This window comes from Macadamia integrifolia, chromosome 3 (genome assembly GCF_013358625.1).
Source record: "Macadamia integrifolia cultivar HAES 741 chromosome 3, SCU_Mint_v3, whole genome shotgun sequence".
NCBI lineage: Eukaryota > Viridiplantae > Streptophyta > Magnoliopsida > Proteales > Proteaceae > Macadamia > Macadamia integrifolia.
This window is the reverse complement of record NC_056559.1, coordinates 23,418,043-23,440,051: the sequence shown is the minus strand read 5'-3', so window position 1 is coordinate 23,440,051 and position 22,009 is coordinate 23,418,043. Positions and strand designations below refer to the sequence as shown.

At 36.9% G+C, this 22,009-nt stretch overlaps 1 protein-coding gene across 1 annotated transcript in view; it reads right to left on the bottom strand.

Moving 5' to 3' along the window:
- LOC122073941 (ADP-ribosylation factor 1-like) overlaps nucleotides 1–8,499 on the bottom strand; it is a 40,192-nt gene extending 31,693 nt beyond the window's left edge. The window contains exons 1-5 of the mRNA XM_042638670.1: nucleotides 8,286–8,499; nucleotides 8,008–8,199; nucleotides 7,863–7,901; nucleotides 7,703–7,765; nucleotides 54–72 (exon numbers count right to left, since the gene is read on the bottom strand). Coding sequence (XP_042494604.1) covers nucleotides 54–72; nucleotides 7,703–7,765; nucleotides 7,863–7,901; nucleotides 8,008–8,110 — 224 coding nt within the window. The 5' untranslated portion in view covers nucleotides 8,111–8,199; nucleotides 8,286–8,499. The remainder of the gene's footprint in view (nucleotides 1–53; nucleotides 73–7,702; nucleotides 7,766–7,862; nucleotides 7,902–8,007; nucleotides 8,200–8,285) is intronic.
- Between the last annotated feature and the right edge of the window lie 13,510 nt (nucleotides 8,500–22,009).

Below are 22,009 nucleotides of genomic sequence, written 5' to 3'. Positions count from 1 at the left end.
TAATTCTTCATTAAGATAGGAATGGGTGGGGGAGGACTAGAAAATAAAATTACCGTATACTCGTCTGGCCACCTGTTCAACAAACCAAAGAATTGATCAAAACCAAAAAAAAGTTTAGGAGTACAAAAAAACTTACACCACAAAATGACACAAGTGGGAAAAAAATCATTAAAATGATCAGTGGATGGAAACAAATACAACAACAATAACCACAAAAGACTCAGACTTATTCCAACTTAATAGGGACGGCTACATGGATCAGTACAAAACAAAATAAACCAAATCCAAAAGGAAGAAGGGGGGAAGAAAAATATGGAAAGAAGAGAGATAGGAAAAGAAAGATGAGGGTAGGATGATGAGAATGAGAGGAAACAGACAGCCCAGCAAGTTGTCAAGAAGTGACGCCATCCAGGCACCTTGGTCGCTTTGTTGGTGTCACCTTGCATCTAGGCCCCCTCCAACACCTTGGGTCGCCTAGACGCCATGACCACTATGCAAAATACATAACATAACAGGTGGGGAGGAAATTTTTTCTTATAGGAATTAGTGCAGCGGTCTTTAATTCACACACTGACAGAAAATTGCATTGGTGTTCTGTCTAATAAATTTTGGCACTTGAAGGGGAACTTGCATATTTCATCAAAGATTCTTCCTTATAGCCACACACAAGGACAAATGATGGAAATTGAAAATTAAAAAAAAAATTTAAATAAAATAAAATAAAATAAAGGTAAGGAAAAATAAAAGATATATTACATAGCTTACACATTTTGGACTCTTATTGGGGCATTATCAGCTGGCAGATACATAAACTTGTTTTCTCCTGTTTAATTAAATCGCCTCAACCCCAAAATAAAAATACAGTTGAGACTTTGAAGCAGCCGATCTCTTCATTGTGTGTGTAAGTGACTTCTTACTATCCCAGGTACCCATATTCCACTTCTTCTGTTCTCTATGCAACCCATCAGCCTACAAAACCACTCTTTCTTACTTTTTCTTTTTTACTAAACAATGCCCATATCCTGCCCATCCAATCCTAATCAGCTGTCATGGAAAGTTCTGGGAATGAACAAAGAGTATATGCTTCCTTTGGAAACTTTCTCTTGTCCAAGATCAAACTATATTGCATTTCTTTTGCTGTTTTTTGCTGCTACTGTCATTTATAGTTTCTATTTAAACATTATTGCAAACAATGGCTAAATATGTTTTATCAGACTTAGTTTCAGGTTGGTTTATCTATTCTGGTTGCAGATTACTGGTTCTGCGAGCGGTGTATCCTTTTATGTTCGGGCACCATCATTCTAGTTTTGGATTTGTTTGCACAGGATTTACAATAGGGAAAATTACAATCACACCCGTACACTTTCCCTACATTTACGCAAACTCCCCTACCCCAAACTTCTTTTCTGATTCCGCCAGAAAAGCAAACTTCAACCTCTCTTTCTCCCCTAGTACTTCAAAATTCCTAAATTACCCCTGGTCCCCTCCCTCCACTCCAGTAGCCCCCCCTCCACCCCTCCACATATAATCTAGCAAAGAATAAAAAAAAGGGGGAGGGCATCGACAAAGAGGGGGAAAAGCCCAATCCTCATCAACCACTGATCAAACGAACGATTCATTGGAAAGACAGATGATTATCTTCATTTTTTCATTTAGTACCAATTAAGTGAGAGAGGGATGGGTGAGTAGCAGAGTTGAAAAAAGAAAAAATAAAGGAAAGGAAAAGAATTGAAGCCGATCCAAATGCATTGAAGCATCAGGGGCACAAGGCAGTGCTTTGAAATCCATCCATCACAAGCATCAGGGGAATATTATCAACATGATCCAATGGTGGGAGATTAAGGTCGAGGGTTCTACACAAGAAGAGGTGACATCACCATTCCCAACGAAAACCGAGGAAGAAGAGTCATAGTCACTAATCACTATGGCAATCGTTGGGGAGGACAGGCATTGAGGGCAGTTGCTAGCAGCGGTGGCGCAACCTGGCACTGGCAGCAGCAACCAGAGTGGACGATGACAGCTTGGAGTAGTGGGGCTGGGGGGTGTAAAGTCAGTACATGAAATTAGAAATTAAGTGTTTGTAAGTTGGATTAAGATGTTAATAGTTTTGAAGACTCATGTTTTAAGTCTATTTACTTCAAGTTAGTATAAGGAGTCCTTTTATGAGTCAATTTAGGAATTTTAGAAGGTGCTTATATTATATAATATATAATACACCCCACAAAAAAAAAAAAAAAAAAATCAATTAGAGATGGATTTGAGTAAATAATGAATTTTTTTACTAGTATTGAAGCTGTTGAGCTTAGCAATTGGGATTAGTATCCTAGAGCTAATTTCTTTTCTTCTCTATTGATTACAAGGTTAGCTTCTACAATTCTCTTCTCTCTTCAATCAATTTATAGTTTTGATTTATTCTTCGCATAAAAATCATATCATTTTCTAGTTTCTCAAATTCTCACTCGAACTAAGATTTTTCTGAAACTTCAAACTTAACCATTGGATTTCAATTCTGCTTCCGTACTTAGTAATTGGTTTCTATTCTGAACCTTCCTCCGGTTTCAAAATTCAAATTGAAACTGCTTTCCTGTTTTTCTACTGCAAGTCTAATTTCAATGTAATTGATTTTCAATTTTATTTTCTAAGTTTGATCTCAAATTTTTTTACCATCATTAGGCCTAATATTTGGCACTGAAAGCAATCTTTAATCTGGTTTGTCTGAACATTTTATTGATTATCAGCTTTTGGAATTCCTTCTCCAAGCATAAATCTTCAGATCCTAAGGATCTGACTATTGGATCAAGCCTAATTGATATTACATTCTCTCATCCAATCAGTCATTGACTAAAATTTTAGTCAAATCTAATCCTTTGATGATTAGATTCTCTGCTATTAAAACTATAAAGAAATCCAGTTTCATTCCTTAACTGCTATCCTATCGCAAGCTGATCTCCCACAAGATCTCACCAGTTCATGATTAGCACAGCGTTAGTGTTAATGCTGGTGGTGCAAATGAGCAATTGCAAGTGAGGAGGGTAATTAAGGTATTGGGGTAGTTGTGTTAAAAAAGAGGAAGCGGCAATGGTAAAAGGGGGGGGGGGGGCAGCAACAAAAGCAAAACGAGGGTGATTGTGACCCTGAGGGTGAGGAGAGAAGGTCAAAACAGAAGTTAGCCTCAGCCTTGGGGCCACAAATGGTTCTGCAATCGTGGGCTATCGAAGCTGCTGGTCATAGTTGTCAAAGCGCAGCCTTGGTGTCCAGGCTGTTTGTGTGGGTCCTAGGCAACTGTCTCCTTATTGCACTGCATGTCGCCTTATATTTTTTTACTTATTTATGCCAAATATCATTTAAGTATATTTTTTATTTCATTTACTTTATATTTTTTATTTCACTTACTTTATAAATAAGCAAATACCCCTTATTTGAATCCAATAAAAATAGTTTAAAAATCAAATTCTAAAAGGATAAAAAATCAACCCCCTAGTCCAAGAATAAACATTGGATTTTTGGTTGTAGGGGCAATATTCAACTTTCCAATGCTGGGGTTATTCTCAATTCTAAATTTTTTATAAATCTTATCATGGTAAAACATTGCTAAAAACTAAAAGTCCGGTAAAATAATTTTCTGTTTTGATGCCTTTAAAATTATTTCATTCATGTAATTTAACAGAATACGCACACTTTAAAATAAATTTGACCGAAACATTACTTTGTCATTACAACTCAGATTTAAATAATCTCGGACTTGTTGGAAAGCTGGTTTTGTGCTATACTTAATACAAAAAGTCTCATGAAAAAATAAAATCATTTGACAAGTAAAACTTACTATAGAACAAGAGCATTTCTCTAATTTTTGATTTTTTATGACTTAATGTGATTTAATATTGATCTTTGATGATTTTTTGTTACTTAATGTTGATTTTTGATGACTTGATGCGGCTTAATGTTGATTTTTCATGATACAAGGTATATGTAGCATACTAAATAATGTTAGAAATAGTAAAATCAAAAATAGCACATGGTCGCCTTGTTCAACTTAAGGCAAGCACCTAAGCGCTTATTCAGCCCTCTAACGCCTTGGTTCGCCTTGATGTCGTGACAAATGTGTTGTTGGTGTTCCCTGCGTCTCCATCATTGTCGTCAAAGTCATCAGGGTACATGTGGATGGGACTGCACGGGATGCCGAGATAAATGTATCCAGAGTAATGATAGGTCATTTAGGATGACAGAGATGAGTGAGATGTACATATTTGGGGTGATGTTGTTCAAGCTGATATCGGGAATGAAGGCAATGGACTGAAGAAGGGATAAGAGGGAGGAGTCCCTGGCAGACATGGTGGTGTCAAGGATACAGGTGGGATAGCTACACCAGGAGGTGCAAACCTTTCTCCTCTTGGAAGGGAAGCTGACAGAAGCTCGGTAGTGGAGATTGGAAAACTCTAGAAGATCGATGTAGCCATCGTGATCATTGATCTTAGGGAGTGAGGGGCATGCTGGCACGGGGACAGCAGAAGTGAGCAGGCAGGGAGGGGAGATGCAAAAGGCAGGGTCAGAGGAGGTGGAGGTGGAGGTGGAGGTGGAGGTGGAGGTGGGGGTGGGTGTAAGGTGGCACGATGGACGGGGACGGGGGCAGGGGCAGAGGCAGAGAGCTCCGGGGGCTGTCTGAGGGGGGCTACGGGAGGAATGGTGATGCAGACCGTAGGGAGGAAAACAAGGTTTTATGTGGTCTGGTCTGGTCTGGTTCACTACAGAACCAGCTAAGCGGGGCCCAGATAAATAAATTTGATGGTTTGCAAGAATCTCATAACAAGGCATGAACAGAAGTTTATCTTCAGCCAATGAGAGCTGCCATGTGGACATTTTTATAGTTTTGAAGAAAATACTAGGGGGGTATAAGGGTATTGCGAGAAGACTTAGGATCTGTGGTTTCTATTCCTGAAAACTAGGAATCTAGCTAGAAAGACAAGACATGAAGAGGTCTCTTTTAGATTTTTTTATTGTTTTATTTCTTATTTAGTGATGTAATAATCATGATTGGATCGATCTTTTAAAATCCTTTCCTGAGTAGAGTTTAGTTCCAGCATTCCTAAATTAGGAAACTTCCCCTTATCATATGGTGGGAGGAAAGAATCCTACTTCTGACATTATTTTACTTTCTATTTTTTCTTTTATGGCTGTAATTGAGTTTAAGAAAAGTCTAAATATATGTAAGGTTGCTAGCGGCCCAGACAAAATGGAATGAAAGTGAGTTTTGGCTTCACCCTTGTTGGTGCAGTGGTGATGTTGTCCGTTTAGACTATGGTTATGTAGTTTTCAGCCCTTTTGGTGGTGTTTCCAATAGATTGATTGGTGGTGATTTCAATCAGACCCTATTGTGATGATACATTAGGTTGGGTTTGGTGGCGATTCCATTCCCGCAGGTCTTTATTGGTGAATCCAAGGTCATATCCTATCCTTCTTTCTTCTTCATATAAATATATATATATATATATATAATAAAAAAAAAAAGAGAGTTGAAGAAAAAAAAAATATTGCAATCGATTTACGTTCTCATATTATGATCCTATTGTGATTGATCTCTTGCTGGCTTTATGGCTCTACTGGTCAAAGTTTGATTCTGCTTTAAGAAGGGGACCAGGGGTAATTTAGGGATTTTCAATGACCAGGGGAGAGAGAGGTGGAAGTATGGTTATCTGGGGGAATAAAAAGACGTTTGGATAGGGCAAGTATAGGGGACTGAGAGTTATTTTCCCTTTACAATATCATTCTCAATCCGTGGTTTAAGCAATTTATGGATTTCGTAATTCAGTTCTGAGTTAATTAAGACTCAATCAAAGGTGATTTAAACAATTTTTCCTTTCACACCATATCATTATGTACACCAACTGATTTTTCAATAATTATGTTTTCTCCATAGAAGCTCAACCCATCTAATTACACCCATTATTCTTGAAGATAATATGGTTTTCTCCCAAATGAACATTCATTTAATTGGGGTTCCTGATTTCCACCAATATAATCCTCTATATAAATTTTTTATTTCTCTTATGCGGTGAAGATTCATTTCTTCTCTATTTGTCTCATCAATCACAAACTGGAAACAAGAAGTGGTGTTTTTTTACATAAGCACTAGCCAACAGATTTAATTGGACTCATAAGAAACTGGAATTGGCTTCAAGAAAGTATCCTACATCAAAAATCCTGGCAATCATTAATGTGACGCCAAAAAAAAAATGGAAATATAAAAATATTTCACAATTATTACTTTCCTATTTTCTCAAGTCTCCTTTAAAAAAATAAAAAATCTAGTTATTTCAGGATTCTCTTTTCTCCAAAGGATTTTCTGTTCCCCCCATAGGAACAACAGCTATACACAATTTTCTTTTCCTTTTTTTCTTCTTCTTATCATTTTTTTTTTTTTCCTCTGAAGGTGGAAGGGTTATTTCAGGGTTCTCCAAACAATTTTCTCTTCCCTTCATAGGGAACAACAATCTCTTCTACACTATTCGCTTGCATGATATTGATGCTCATTGTTCAATTAGCACACAATTTCTTTCCTTTTATTTCCTTTGGGGGTTTGGGGGGGAAGAATAAGCACTTATACACTATTCGCTTGCATGATATTGATGCTCATTGTTCAATTACACACAATTTCTTTCCTTTTATTTCCTTTGGGGGTTTGGGGGGGAAGAATAAGCACTTATACACTATTCGCTTGCATGATATTGATGCTCATTGTAGTTGAAGACTTAGAAATTCCTATAGTATGTTATTTGACATTGTTTGAACTAAACTGACAATGCCCAGCCTTATGACATTGTGCTAAAATAATAAATCTACGGGAAAAAGAACTCAGTCCAGAAGAGTGGCCTACGCTATGTGCCTATCTCTCTCCTCACCAAATATAAATACATTTTTGCCCCTTGTTTGGGAGATGAAAATGATAGACAAAGGAAGCACTGGCATAGGCCACGCTCCTGGACAGAGAACCACTTCTCTAAATCTATAAACTGAAATTATCTCCTGTTTTCTGAGTTTTGAAAATTTTAGGAGCGTACCTTGATTAAAAGTGATAACAGGCAATGAGCATCCAGGCTTGTCACTAGGTAACACTTTCTTTTTTTGTTTTTTGAGTAAACACTAGGTAACACTAAAAGGCAGTTGATTACCATCTACCTGCAACCTTTTTCATAATCAATTATTCAATTATTCTTGCAAACAAATGGGGAGATGTAAAAATATTTTATTGAATTCCAGAAAAGCATAGAGGTTTCGGTCACATTTGAAGTTACATTCTACATTTCAAAATTTTACAATCTCAGAGCATCCATTTTAAAAGGATGCTGGCTTTATGGCCTTAACATTACAAGCCTCTCTCTTTTACAGAAAGTAGTTGATCTCGTATTAATTTTTTGCCATTCCAAAGCCCACCCAATCTATGTCTATCACAATGAACTCCAGCACAAGCATTCTTACAGCGCTTCTTATCAAAAATTTGGATCTTCACAGTATGATTTTAAGTCATATGATGCGATCAGTGCTGCATCCATATAGAATCAGAAATCCCCGACGACCCCCAACCTCAATAACGAAGTCAATTGGAAAGCATGAGTGCAGAAATTGTTTTCTCAGACCATGATTTATATTAACACGTTCTCAAAACACATACGCATATAGTGACAGATCAAGGTACAGATAGAAATACCTAGATCCCAGACTTGAAATTTGATGTTGTTGTACTGCACTGATTCCACATTAAACCCAATTGCTGCATGTAACAAAAAATGGACTCAGAGATCAGCAATGGCAAGCAAATAAGAAAAAGGTAGAAAAACCAAGCCAAAAGAATGGCAAAAGATACTTACTTGGAATTGTGGACACTACTTCCCCCATCTGAAGGCGATCTGAACGAAATTCACGAACACCCAATAAATATCGCAAAAAGGTGAAAACCCAAAAACCAAACAAGACAACCCAGAAAGAGAAATACAAGAGAAGCAGAGGGCATACATAGAATTGTAGTTTTCCCCGCATTGTCCAGACCAAGAACAAGGATCCGAGCTTCCCTATTACCGAACACAGACGAGAACATTCGAGTAAACAAAATACCCATTTTTGTTCCTCACCGGGAGAGAGAGATCAGTACATGAATGGAAAATAGATCAACAGCTGAGGTTATCAGATCTGCAGAACCCTATTCTCCTGCAAAACCCGGAATGATAAGATCAATAAAGAGAGAAAGATAGAGACCTAAGAGAGGTTTGAAATTGAATTACATATTTACGTGCCTTGTTAAAGAACAGGGCCTGCTCGCTTAGCTATTCTTGTTCTCCCTCCACTATAAAGAAAAAGGGAATTTTTATGTGAGAACGACGAAAGCTTGAATTGAAAACCAGACGCTTAGCTTATTGGCAGTTGGGTTTGGGAACACACTTCGTTTGGAATTTTGGAATCCCCGCAATTGAGGTCTCTGACACACAGAATACTATAGTAACAGGAAATTGCGTCCAGCTTTCATGATCATGAGTCTAGGGGTGTCAAGCGGCCGGTTTGACCGTTTTTTCTTTAGTTTTAGGATGAGAATTAACCATGCATCGGTTTTGATTTTATTTCAATTTTTTATTGGGTGGACCATGGATCATAGTCATACTATTAAAACTTTTTCTTGACTTGGGTGGATCTCATTCTTGTGATGTGGGCAGATGAGTTAGTATCAATGGTCTACTAGAATTTAAACGATCAAACAATAACATGGAATCATAGGAGCATAAAAAACCAAGACAAAGATAAGTGTTTAAGTATACTAGGATTCATAATTGGAGAAGATTGTCCACACAAACTCTTTTCTATCTATGACAGTTGTTGGTCTTGTCTACCCTCTTCTCCTTGTTGAACTATAGGATTTCTTCATCATACATCTATTGAACTAATGTTGACAATATATAAAGTAAGTATAGGGACTAATCCTACATAGAAATACAATAATTTCATTTCCCTTAAAGGAAATTAGAATCAAATCCACATATATACAAAATATCCATACTAATTAAGGTGTACCAAATAAAACCCAATATCAAAATATGTGATAATTTTTTACTATTGAACTTTACTGACTTATCTAAACAATAATCAACACTTCAATAACCTAATCTTATGGAACAAATCAAAGACTATGCTAAACCATCAGAGACGGGAACTTGACAATCTCCCCACTTATATGGCATATGTTATTGATTTTTTATTTTAAATATTTTATTAGAACGACTCCCTAGATTAAAAAAATAGAAGGTGACTATAAATGAAAAATGTTGAATGGAGTATAAATCTTAAGCAAATGTCTTGGTTCACCATAAACACTCAATCGTGCAATTCATCACAAATGAGAAAGTATGAGATTAAACATGTTAGAGCTTATAATTTATTGATTCGCTCCATACATGGAAGCCTACCAGCATTATTCTTACATGGTACTTCTCCCTTGGAAGCCCACTAGAAGTACCTAAAATAGCTAATTCACCCAAAAAGCTCACTATAACCATTTCAATCAAGAAAACTCATTGGGTTGGATCTGAATGTCCTCAGTAACACAATCCTCAATTCAAAAGGAGAAACTATTAATAAACAAATGTGCATGTAAGAATTGAGGAGACTCATGCGATTGCTCGGTCCTTTGCATATTTCTTAAAGGATATTTATACTACTTGTAATTCTCTTGACCCTCTTTCATGCAATGTCTTTTTCCAAAGATTCTCTCAGATATTGATAATTTGGCTATATGATATTTCTTAGTGGATGCGAAAATCAGGAATGTTATATTTTTTTTGTCCTTATAAGCCCCTGGTGTAACGTTATGGCCCCATTAACTTTGACACAATATTTTTCTATTTGGCTCATGGGCTTTGAGGCTTTAAAACATATTGTGACATGTTAAGGAAGCTAGAGGTAATCAAATAGCCCTACAACCTCCCCCTAGATGAAGTGGAACTAAAGTTTTCACACCTTCACCAATCTCCTAAACTCCCCTGGTATTTACTGTCTCTTGACAAGTGTATAAGAACCACCTGGAAGATTGGTGAGGTGTCCCCACCAAGAGAGGGTAAGTACTAGGGAGTTTAAGAGATCGGTGAGAGTGTGCAAGCTTTAATCCCACATCGCCTAAAGGGAGATTACTGGGCTACGGTAAATGAAGTTGGAGCATCACAGATGGTATTAGAGTGGACTCTGACAGCATATGGGGCTAGGGGTGTCAAGCGGTAGGGCTGGGCCAGGCCCGATCTCGATCAGGCTTCATTAGGCTCGGCTATTATCTAGGGTTGCACTATGAACATCCGTTTAACTAAACGGGCTTAGCTAGGACGGATATGGTACAGTTAATAATCAGGCCGATCGGTCTTAGACTCTAATCGGGCTGCCATAAAGGGGCCTTAATCGGGCCTTAACCGGGTTATAGACTTATAACTTTAAATAGGCTTTAAACGGGCCCTCTTTAAAACTGGTCTCTCAAATGTGCTTGAAGAAAAATACCATTAAAATGAGACAAAGATGGGCATAGCAAAGAAAGATCCCATAGTTAAAATGGAAGCCAAAGATAATCAAAGCAGCTAAGTTACTAACATACTTGATCTTTAACCCATGAAACTCAAATCAATTAAACTATGCTAACACAACGAAGTATAGCGAGTTCAAATCAATAAAACTATACTTGAAAAAGATAAATGTTTTCAGATAACAACAACCACCATCTTAACTGTGCATATCACATAGCTTTAGCGCTAAATATAATAATTAAAAAAAAAAAAAACAAGTAGTATTAAAGGGGTCGGGCTAGGTCTGGCTTAAAGGAGTCGGTTCAAGTCAAGCTTGTAAATATATCGGGCCGATCGAGTGCCCGTCAAGCTAGGTGGCTGCATCGTGTACTATCTATTATAAACATGTCGGGCTCAAGCCCAACACATTTATTAATTGGGCCAGTCTAGGTCGGACCATAAACATGTCGGGCTCGATCGAGCCTACTAGTGCAGGCCTGAAATTGACACCCCTATATGGGGCCACAAAGGGGATGTTGTGCCCAAAGGGAGGAGATAATGGTCAATAATATGAAAAGTGTACCGGATCTGCCTGGGAGATCAGCAAGGTGTCCCCACCAAGAGATGGTGAGTAGTAGGGGTTTGGGAGATCGATAGGGGTGTATAAATTTTAGTCCCACATTGCCTAGGGGAGGTTGCTGGGCTAATTGTTATATCTGAGCCCTAAACCAACTTTGTGAGCTTGACTGCAGATGAATCATAAGAGGGAGACAGTTTCAAGGACTATTGGCTAGCATCAGTTTTTTGCCACGAGGGAAGGAATGATTCTACTTACAAGTGCTACTCATACGGGGACGATTAGAAGGGTTACAAATCACCAAGAAAGTCAGTGTAAATCTTCTACCATTAAGGGGATTCACCTAAACTTGAGTAATGAATTACACTGAGGTCGAGCCTAGGGGCGTTAATCAGTCGGGCCTAATCGAGCTTGATCACTTGGAAACCTTGCACCATGAATGCCCATTTAAGTAAACGGGCCTAGCTTTGGGGGGGCATGGTACGATTTATAATTGGGTTGGTCAATGTCAGGCTTTAATCAAACTTCCTTAAACGAGTTTTAACTAGGCCTTAATCGGGCTACAGACCTATTTAAGTCTAAACGGGCTCTAAACGGATTTTAAACGTGCCTACCATAAAATTATTTTCTTAAGTGGGTTGAAGGCCCAGAAATATGTGACACAACTTTTTAATAGAGAAGAGAAGTGATATGAGATTATGGTTGTACTTTATAAAAAAAAAAAAATTATAAAAAAAAAAAAAAATTATGACTATTCAACTTACAAAACAAAGATTATTTAATTAAATTCTATTACAAAGCAAAGGGTAAGAAAGTTTAATTAGTTTCTTACTAGTAGTGGAAAAATAGGAATTTTATGTAGTATTAAAGGGGTCGGGTTGGGTCGGGCTACAACTAGTCGGTTCAAGTCGGGTTTATAAACGTGTCAGACTCGATCGGGGCTACCAGTGTGGGCTCAGAATTGACACCCCTAGTCAGGCCCACACCTTTGTACAAGCCCTAGAAACCTCCAGTGCAACAAGGTGAAGTAGTCCCAACTATGTTGGGCACAATTGACCCACACCAGTAAGAGTATAGTAACAAAATAGGTTATTTGGTTGTGGGGCTTGGGCTCGCGCATCTGTGCAACTTAGATCACCTCTAATAGTTAGTACAACATACCAATGAATGGATAAATGTGTTGGATCACTCAGAGGTGGGCTTGTTAGTGCCGATTAGGGAATTAACCTAGTAATGGAAGAAACCTCATTTATTTTCCAACAGACCTCAGTAAACTTAAGTTACCATATAAAGAGTTATTAGCAAAACCCATTAAATTCCCAAACAAGCCTCAGTAAACTTAAGTTACCATACAAAGAGTATTTAGCAAAACTCATTTAATTACCGGAACAAGCCCTAGTGAGCTTAAGTTATTATATAAAGAGCTATTATCTCATTCATTTCATTTCCTACCAAAATTAAGACAAGAGAAGGACACAAGTGAGAAAGGAGAAGAAGGAGGTTGAAGCAAGGGAGGAGATCACCTCCCCTCACCTACACAATAAGGTGAGTTAAACTCTCTTCCTCTACCTTTCATGTATACTTGCTCTCTCTCTCTCTCTCTCTCTCTCTCTCTCTCCCTATTTCTCCACCCAAGCTAATTAGGAATCCTAACCGAAATCCCCATCTATCTACTTGATTTACAAATTAAAGTGGGAATTTTGTGTAGGAGACCTAATCTAGCTAATTGAACCACTCACATTTTAGTATGAAAACCCAATATAGAAAAACCCCAATTTAAAACCTTAGATTTAGCTATATTAGACCCTAGATTTAGGAATTTGATTAAATCATTTATGATCTACCACCCTAACTCAACTATAGATTAGGGAATTGGTGAAGAAGATCTAGACTGAGGGAGTTAGGTGGTCACGTTTGGGTTTATGGACCCAACCATGGAACCCCAAATTGAATTTCTCAAACTGTGTAACCTAAACCATAAATTGGGAAAATTAACCAATACCCCTATGATCTACCACCCTAGTTCAGCTATAAATTTAAGGAATTCATATAAAATACCTAGATTAGCGAAATGAGGTGATTATAATTGGGTTTAGAGAACCAATGTATGCAAGCCCTAACTAATTCTCCCCAAATTGAGTAACTTAAATCCTAAATTGGGGAGACCAAAACTCTAAAATCTATGTAACCTATGTGACTAATTACATCATTCCTAAGATGAATTAGTGTATTTATGTGTGCATGCATGAAATCTAACCTTCGAATACTAACCCTACCATGTACAACCTACCTAGCATGTACAAACCATGTGGTGGGGGTATAACCAACATCATCAAAGAATTAGAAGCATACATAGCTTTGACTTAAAACCCCTTTTATTTCCAATGAATAGAACCATCAAGCGGTGAATCTACGTGACACGAGGTCATCGATAATATACGGGTCATAGACGAGAGGTGAGTAGGTGTAGTGTTTTATATCTACGGAGTATTTATTTTTAATTTATTTATCCATGATCATGTTGTGTGCTTAAATCTATATAACATGTTAATTCTTTAAGTTGAAGTATATGTTGTTGTGTGCGTGTGTGTGTGTTGGTTAATAGTTTAACATTACTATCTTATTGAGAATAGATTTTTGTGAATGTTGTTATGAGGCACGGGGTGGCAAAGGGTGTTTTCTAGCACTGTGTTTCCGTGTATGGATTATGGATGATTGACAATTGAGCACCTCATGTAGTATTCATATGGTTAGGATAACAGACCCGAGTGCTACATTCTCTTTTTAGTAGGGAAAAAAGTATTGGCTAATCCCACCCATCCGACATGGTCAAGTTTGTTTTCAGTGTTGAAACAAACCCTTCGTGGCCAATGGTAATTCCGATGTTGTGGTTTCTAAGGGTTATTAAGAAGGGCTTATCGGGTACCCAAGTATACATGTAGGGACCAGTGTGCTCTTGATTCACAACTAGCTTGTATCGTTGGTTGATCGATTGTGCATTCCGGGACTAGGGATACCACCTATGTTGCAGTAGCACTAAGACCTCATCTGGACTTAACTTTGATGTATGCTTGTGTGATAGCAATCTTACATTCTAGGGGTGTCAATGGGCTGGGTTTGGCTGAGTTTCTTACAACCTTAGCCCAACCCTAAGGTCTCTCAACTCAACCCTAGCCTAGCCCAGCCCCAGGTCAGGCTAATATATCTTAGCCCAAGCCTAACCCAACCCAGCCCTAATGGACCCTGAATGGGCTGGGCTTAACCTAACCAGACTAACCCAACCCAATACTATTGGTTACTTACTTCTTCTTCTTCTTCTTTTTTTTTTTTTTTTTTGAGTAGTACTATTGGTTATACTTGGTTGCTTGATCTTGATATATTGCAAAGGCCCAAAGACCAATATTTTGATAATACATATATATATATAGTAGACCTTTTTCTATAAGTACCCATTTATAATTCTTAACATATTTATATTATTATACACTTAATATACAGTGTTGGGTTGAGACCTCAATCTAGGCCCAACCCAACCCGATGTCGGGCCTAAAATTCTCAACCCTAACCCACCCTATTAGCTAAAATCTCAACCGAGGCCCTATTCGAGCTCAGGTTGGCTAGGGCGGGTTCCAGGTGATTGGTCTTTTTTGACACCCCTATTATATTCCAACCATGACCACATTACTATTGTGATGTGATGTACTTATATACTAGATTGCATTATGATAGGTTAAAAGACCTGGGTGCTACAACCCCTTGCCATTAGGGGAAAAGGTATTGACTAATTCCACCTATGGTAGGTCCAATGATCCAATTTTAGAATACCATGTTCATGGTACGAGGTGATTGCTGCCAGAGGCAGACATGCCTAGCATAATCGATGGTGATTTCTGTGTCGTGACAACTAGGGGTTATTAATAGGGGCTTACCGGGCAACTGAAGTGTGCATGTACAAATCGGTATGCTTTTGACTTGCAACTGACTTGTATCACTGGATCACTGATGGGAATTATGGGACCAGGGTTACCACCTATATTGCAGTAGCACTAAGAGTTTGATTATTAGAATTGTGTGATAATAATTGGGTCACATTCTTGCATTTATTTAATCTTATTAATATATATTGTTGCATCATACATGATTGTACTTGTTTGCAAGTCTCACCCCTCATTGGGCTTCGTAGAAGCTCACCCATTTGTTGTATTTTTTTTTAAGATATTGATTAAGGCATTTCCTCTTATGCCATTGTGGAGACTGCAGAACTGCTTAGAGATGAGTTATGGGCAGAGGAGCTAGCAGAACAAGAGTAAAGTTGAGTTTGTGATGATTGTACCTATGGGTCACGCTAAGGATGATAGATGTCATTCTTACATTTTGATTATTTTATGTAAATACCTGATATAATACTGGGGATAGTACATGTAATTATGTATTGATAGGAATTCATATTCTTTTTGTGTAAATACGATACATATCACTAGAAATTCACTAGCCGTATTATCTTACTGTTTATTAAATACTTGTGGATTTTAGTTCATTTAATATATTTGTGATCTTAAGTACTGCTTCAGGGATTTTGGTTGGATTATTAGAGATGAGAACATGTCCAGGTCACAATACTTCAAGTAAGTGAATGTGGGGTGTAACACTAGTTGACAACCTCTAGCCTCCTTAATATGGCATACCGTGTTTTAAAGCCTTGAGGCCCATGGGCCAATGAGGAAAATATTCTGCCAAGGTTAATAGGGTCCACGTGTAACACTTGGGGCCGATGGTTTCAAAGCATTTTTTTATCAAAATTGCAAACTTGCACATTAAGAAACCCCTCTTAAAACTAAAAATGGAAACATCAATAAACTATTCTAATTTTCACAACTAGGAAACTTTAAAAATGTTAAAACTTCTATATCTGCATAAGCTTGATAAATCAAAAAGGAATCCAAACAAGATACAATTAAATTAATACTCTTACTTAATTTCCTCTACTTGCCCAAACTTTGGACTTAAAAGTCCTATTGCATGGAAGGGTATACCAGTCATTTCATCTAAATCCTATTGACTTGTTTATTAATTGACTTTAAAATCCCATAATTCTAGGAATCCATATTCTCTACCCATGTGGGGTGCCTCCACGGGCAGTTTACCAATGAAAGAAAACCCAATTCTAGTCATGTTTTAAATATGAGTACCTTACCCAATAATACATCTCTCTTCCTCTCTTTGGATTAAACAAATAGAAGATGACTACAAATGAAAAATGTGTAATGGAGTATAAACCTTAAGAAAATGTCTTGGTCGAAATAAGATCACAAACATTCAATCGTGCGGATCATCACATATGAGAAGATATGAAATCATGTCAGAGCTTATAATTTACAGATTTGAATTGTATAATATGAAAGTATGGTATAAAAATGGCATGCAATAGCAATCAACATTCCAATTTCTATATTGGTCCAAACTTGAAATAAAATAAGCCCCATAATTGTTCCATACATGGAAGTTTACCCGCATTATTCTTATATGGTACTTCTCCCTTGGAAGCCATTAGAACTACCCAAATAGATCATTCATCCAAAAAGGTCACTATAACCACTTCAATCAATAAAACGCACTGGGCTGGATCCAAATGTCTCTAGTAGCACAATCCTCAATCCAAAATGAGGCACTACTAGTAAAGATATGTGGATGTATTCTTAAAATACCTCGAGTACAAAATGAGACAAATACATCACTTAGCCTCAGTTACTAGAAGGAGCCAAATAACTATGTGTGCATGCTTAGTAAACAAATAGTCACAATAAGAATGATCAATAGATATTTTTGAAAATAAAATATGATAAAATGAAGTAAGATTCAAAAAGTAACCACTTTTAATGATTTTTTTTTTATCACATTAATCTTCTCTGAAATTCTTTATTTGATAAATATCTTTCTTTGGAAGACATTGATACCGGCCCTCTGATTGACCACCTTAGTATTGATGAAATATCAACAAATTTAAAATGGATCTTTGAAGCTGAGGAATCTTTTTTGTTTAAAAAATCCAGTCATTCTCACATTTTTTTTGGGGATTGTGATATTTTTTTCTACTATGCTGTCACGAAACATCATATTGGTAGACATCATATTGATTCCCTTGTGAATGATGATGGTGCAAGAATTGAGGGGTCCCAAGCGATCGCTCGGTCCTTTGTATATTTCTCAAGGGAATATTTATACTACTAATTCCCTTGACCCCTCCTTCGTGGAACATATTTTTCCAAGGATCCGCTCGAATACCGATTCTTTGGCTATTTGATTTATCATAGAGAATGCAGAAATCAGGAGTGTTGTGTTTTTTTTTCCCCTATGAGGCCTTTGGGGTTGACGGTTTCCAAGCCTTCTTTTATCAAAAGTTGTGGGATCTTATCAGGAAAGATGTTTCCTATTTTTTTTGGGATTTTTAATCATTTCACTAGGAATTTTGTGTCATAAGTGTTTGCAATGTTTCGAATAAAATTATTGAAAAAATTTTGGTTAACAGACTTGAGAATCGTCTCTCTTCTTTCATTCTCCCTTTTAGGCTACCTTTCTCCTTGGATGTCAAATTTTGGACAATGTTATGATCACTCATGAGATTTTCCATTTTCTCAAGCATAAAAAAGAAAAAGTGGGATATTTGGCTATAAAACTTGACATGGCAGAAGCTTATGATAAATTGGAACGAGGAATTATAAGAGGCCTCTTTGAATTTCTTGGCTCTGAGAATTGCTGGTGTGACCTTGTGCTCTTTTTTTATTAAACTCGAGGGATCCTCTTTTGATCACATCGAGCCCTCCCGTGGCATTTGTCATGGTTGTTTCTTGAGCCCATATATTTTCATTATTGCAATGGAAGTTCTTTCCCACTTATTGTCGACCTATAGGGATCTCAACCTTTATAAGGCATTATGCACCTAAAATTTCTCACTTGTTGTTTGCAGATGATATCTTTATCTTTAGTCGAGCCATTTCTGAAGATCTTTGTCCATTAAAATAGTGTTAGAATTTTTCTCGAATATATCGGGGCAACACATCAATTTTGATAAGAGCCGACCCTTGTACGATAAAAATGTCACTCCCAATGAAAAAGTTCGGGTATGCTCAATCGGGGCATTGCAGAGATTTCACGGGAAGCTATCAATCTTGGAACCTAATCTTATCCTTCATTGGTCCTGTGTTACTAATTTTCATCATAATGTGGACAAAGTGGACATACGATTATCTGTTTGGAAAGCTAATTTACTTTCTTATGCTAGTTGTAAGAATCTTACACAATTTGTTTTGTATTCGATACCTTCATACCTTGTCTTCTTTTGAATCCCTCTTAAGACTTGTCGTAACATTGACTCTATTTGTTCTTGATTCTGGAAGGGGGGCACTTCGAGAAAAAAAAAAAAAGGATCTCATTGCTTGGAAAAAATTTGCTCCCCTCTGTCTTTGGGCAGATTGAGACTGGAGGACTTTGCCATGTAGAACAAAGCCCTCCTAAAACTGGGTTGGAGACTTCTCATTGAGCCAATCGCTCTCTCGTCTAAATTATTCAGGCAAAATGTTGTCCTCGAAACACTTTTTTTTTTTTTTTTGAAAGTTATGAGGCGCAAAGGATCTTGGGTCTAGAATAGTGTGGCTTCTATCCTACGTTGCTTAAAATATGTGTGATTATTAAAATGGGAATAGGTAGAGATGCTTTCTTTTGGCACGACCCTTGGATACCCTCCATTGGTTCATATCAAATCCCTCTGGAATACCCTAGAACTGATCCTAATTTAAGGGTGGATAATTTTATTTCTTTTAATTCATGGAACTATGACAAGTCCATCTTAAGCCCCATCTTGCTAGGGAAATTATCAAATTATGTTCTTCCCAAAATCTGGACTAATGGTGGTGTATTCTGTCCATAGTTAGCAAATTCGGATTCGGGAATTATTTGGACTGAGAATTATTCGGAATAATTCGACTGGTCAATTTAAGGGTTCGGTCAAAAATTCGGTCAAAAAAGCGGACAAAATAAAAACCGGATTCGGATTCAAGAATTATTCGATTACAAAAATAAAAGTCGGGCAAAAAATTCGGACGTTTTTCTTTTTATAATTTATTGCATCTTTTTTATTTATCAAGTAATTAACTTAATATGTACATTTAGAAAGAGCAAATTACTGTAGTTCAAATATATAATACAATAAAAAACTAGGAAAAAACTGTCATTGGGTGATGGAAACAATAGTTACAGTAATCCAATTTCTAAATAAATTGTCCTGTAGGAATATAAAAGTTCAAAATCACATCATTCAATCTATGACTCACCTAGTTCCATGATTCCATCATCCATAGCCACAAGATGGTAAGAGTTCGCAGAACGGAAGAAGCCGCAGAACCAAAAGATGCCGTAAGTGGAAAGTAGAAACCCAAAAGGCCAAAACCGTGAGATGGATCTACAAGCTGAGAAGTGTTAGTTTTTTCAGAGAGGGTGAGGTGGCGAGGCAGCTAGGCGGCGAGCGGCGAGTGGAAAGCCGGGGAGCCGACGAGGTGCAGACACTGGTTTTCAGAGAGGGTAAGAGATGGGAGGGATTTGGTTTCCAAAGAAGAATCACGTGGACTTCAAAGTTCGGTTTTGGTTTTCTATGTTTTGTTTTGTTTTTAATTTTTTTTTTTGTTTTTTTATGTTTTTTTTTTTAAGTGGGTTAATGATAACCGAATAATTCGGTTTAATCCGGTTCGTCACGATTTATTCGCGTTTTATATTCACTTTTGAAAAAACCACGAATTTTACCGAATTTTATTTTTTATTCGAATTCGGTCAGAATTTTTTATTTAATTCGAAAAAATTCGGTTCAGCCCATGGTTTTAAGTATCTCCGATACCGATACGATACCCTCCGATACGTATCTTAAATTTAGCCGACCGATACGATACACACCGATACGATACATGAAATTTTTAAAATCCTTTCGTATCGATATATATCCTACAATACATACCGATATGCATCAATACACCACCAATACACATCGATACGATATGATATGCCTCGATACGACTATGAAAAATATAAAATTGAGGTAAAATGTACGTATCGATATGTATTGGTACGTATCGGTGAGTATCAGTATGTATCGATCGGTACGTATCGGTATATATATCGGTGAGTATCGATATGTATCGGTACGTATCGGTGAGTATCGATACGTATCAATGAGTAGCGATACGTATCGGTGAGTATCGGTATGTACCGATACAGTGCGCTACAGTCATATAATAGCCAAGATGGGTAATTTTTCAAAAAAACACGATTTTTTGAAGGATTTTTGTTCCAAAGTTGCTGTCAGCCATATTTCTCTTTAACTAAAGTGGAAATCAAGGTTGGGAACAACGATTTTACATTTATGGGACAACTACAAACCTTGAATTCTTAGTACGATACCCTCAATTTAGTGTTTATGCATAATACATGTTATCAATAGCTTTTATTAACAAATTCTTTATGCAAAAGTGTTTAAAAAAATATTTCTTATCCATTTATGTGTGTATCTTTAGCGTATCTTAGTGTATCTCCGATACGATACGATACGATACCCTCCGATACGTATCTTAATTTTGATCGACCGATACGACGATCGATACCGATACTTTAATCCTTGGTTCAGCCGAATAATTATTCGGCCAAATTGCTAACTAGGATTCTGTCTCGGATGGTAGATTTTTTCACTCGGTTACCTTCTAAATTCTTTGTCTCTACTATGAGGTCTTCCCGACAGGGTACCTTGGGGCATACAGATGATTGACCTTTACCCTGAAATAGTGGAAATTCATATGAAAACTTCACATCCGTCTAAAATTCTAGTTATTTATTCTTTTGGAGAGCCATTTTCAATGGTATTTTGGTAAGAGAACGTTTAGGTAGATGGATGAACATTGATAAATTTTGTGTGTTTTATTATTTGTTCATCTAAATCCTTACACTATATTTTTTATTGCATGTGAGTTTACATTACGAATCTGAGCTGTTGGGGCTACAGCCTCAACGGATAGAGGTTCTATCTTTTGAATCTGTAGTGAAGCATCTCTTTTTCTCAAAGTCTATTTCTATTTTGGAACTAAAATGGTGTATTAGTGTTTTTGCAATTGCCATTTATTTTTTGTGGAGACATAGAAACCAAATCATTGGTACACTTTTTGCTCCCAACCTGTTTTCTGTGCTTCAAAATGTGAATCCATGGATCTTAAATCTGAATATTTCCCTTGTGATCATTGATACTGATGTCTTGTCTAATAGTCAGCATTTTAAGAAGACTACCAATTCTCCTTTGTTTAAATTATCCAATTTTTATCTAATTTTGGTGTGTGCTGATCCTACGAAGCCATAAAGGATGGAATATCATGAAAGTTTAGTTCTCAAATCAAGAATTACTTCAACTTATACCACAACCGACTAAGGGAATATGGCCTTTGGAAACTCATTTTCTTTTTTTTCTTTTTTAATCTTATTATTATTATTATTATTATTATTATTATTATTTTTACATTTGCTTGGCTCGTAGGACTACCTCTCTAACCCGGCGATGAACTTTATAATTGAGTTGGCTTCTGGTGTCTCCAATAGGAATAGGCCCTCCTGTAGTTATTCAAGATGATGTAAATATAATCTCTCTTCCTTAATGTTATCTTCTTTGTTTCAGTGATTAAAAAAAAAAAATTATCATAGGCATCAAGTAATTTGTTAAAATCTCCAATAATGAAGGGGGCTGGGCAAGAGCTTGATTTCATAGTTAAGAAATATCTGCACTTACTGGGTCAGCCAATAATATTGATGAAGGAATGGGCAAAATGAAATTTGAGCATACTAAAAATGGGAAGAAAAGATAAAATAAAATCTTTCACACAACTAA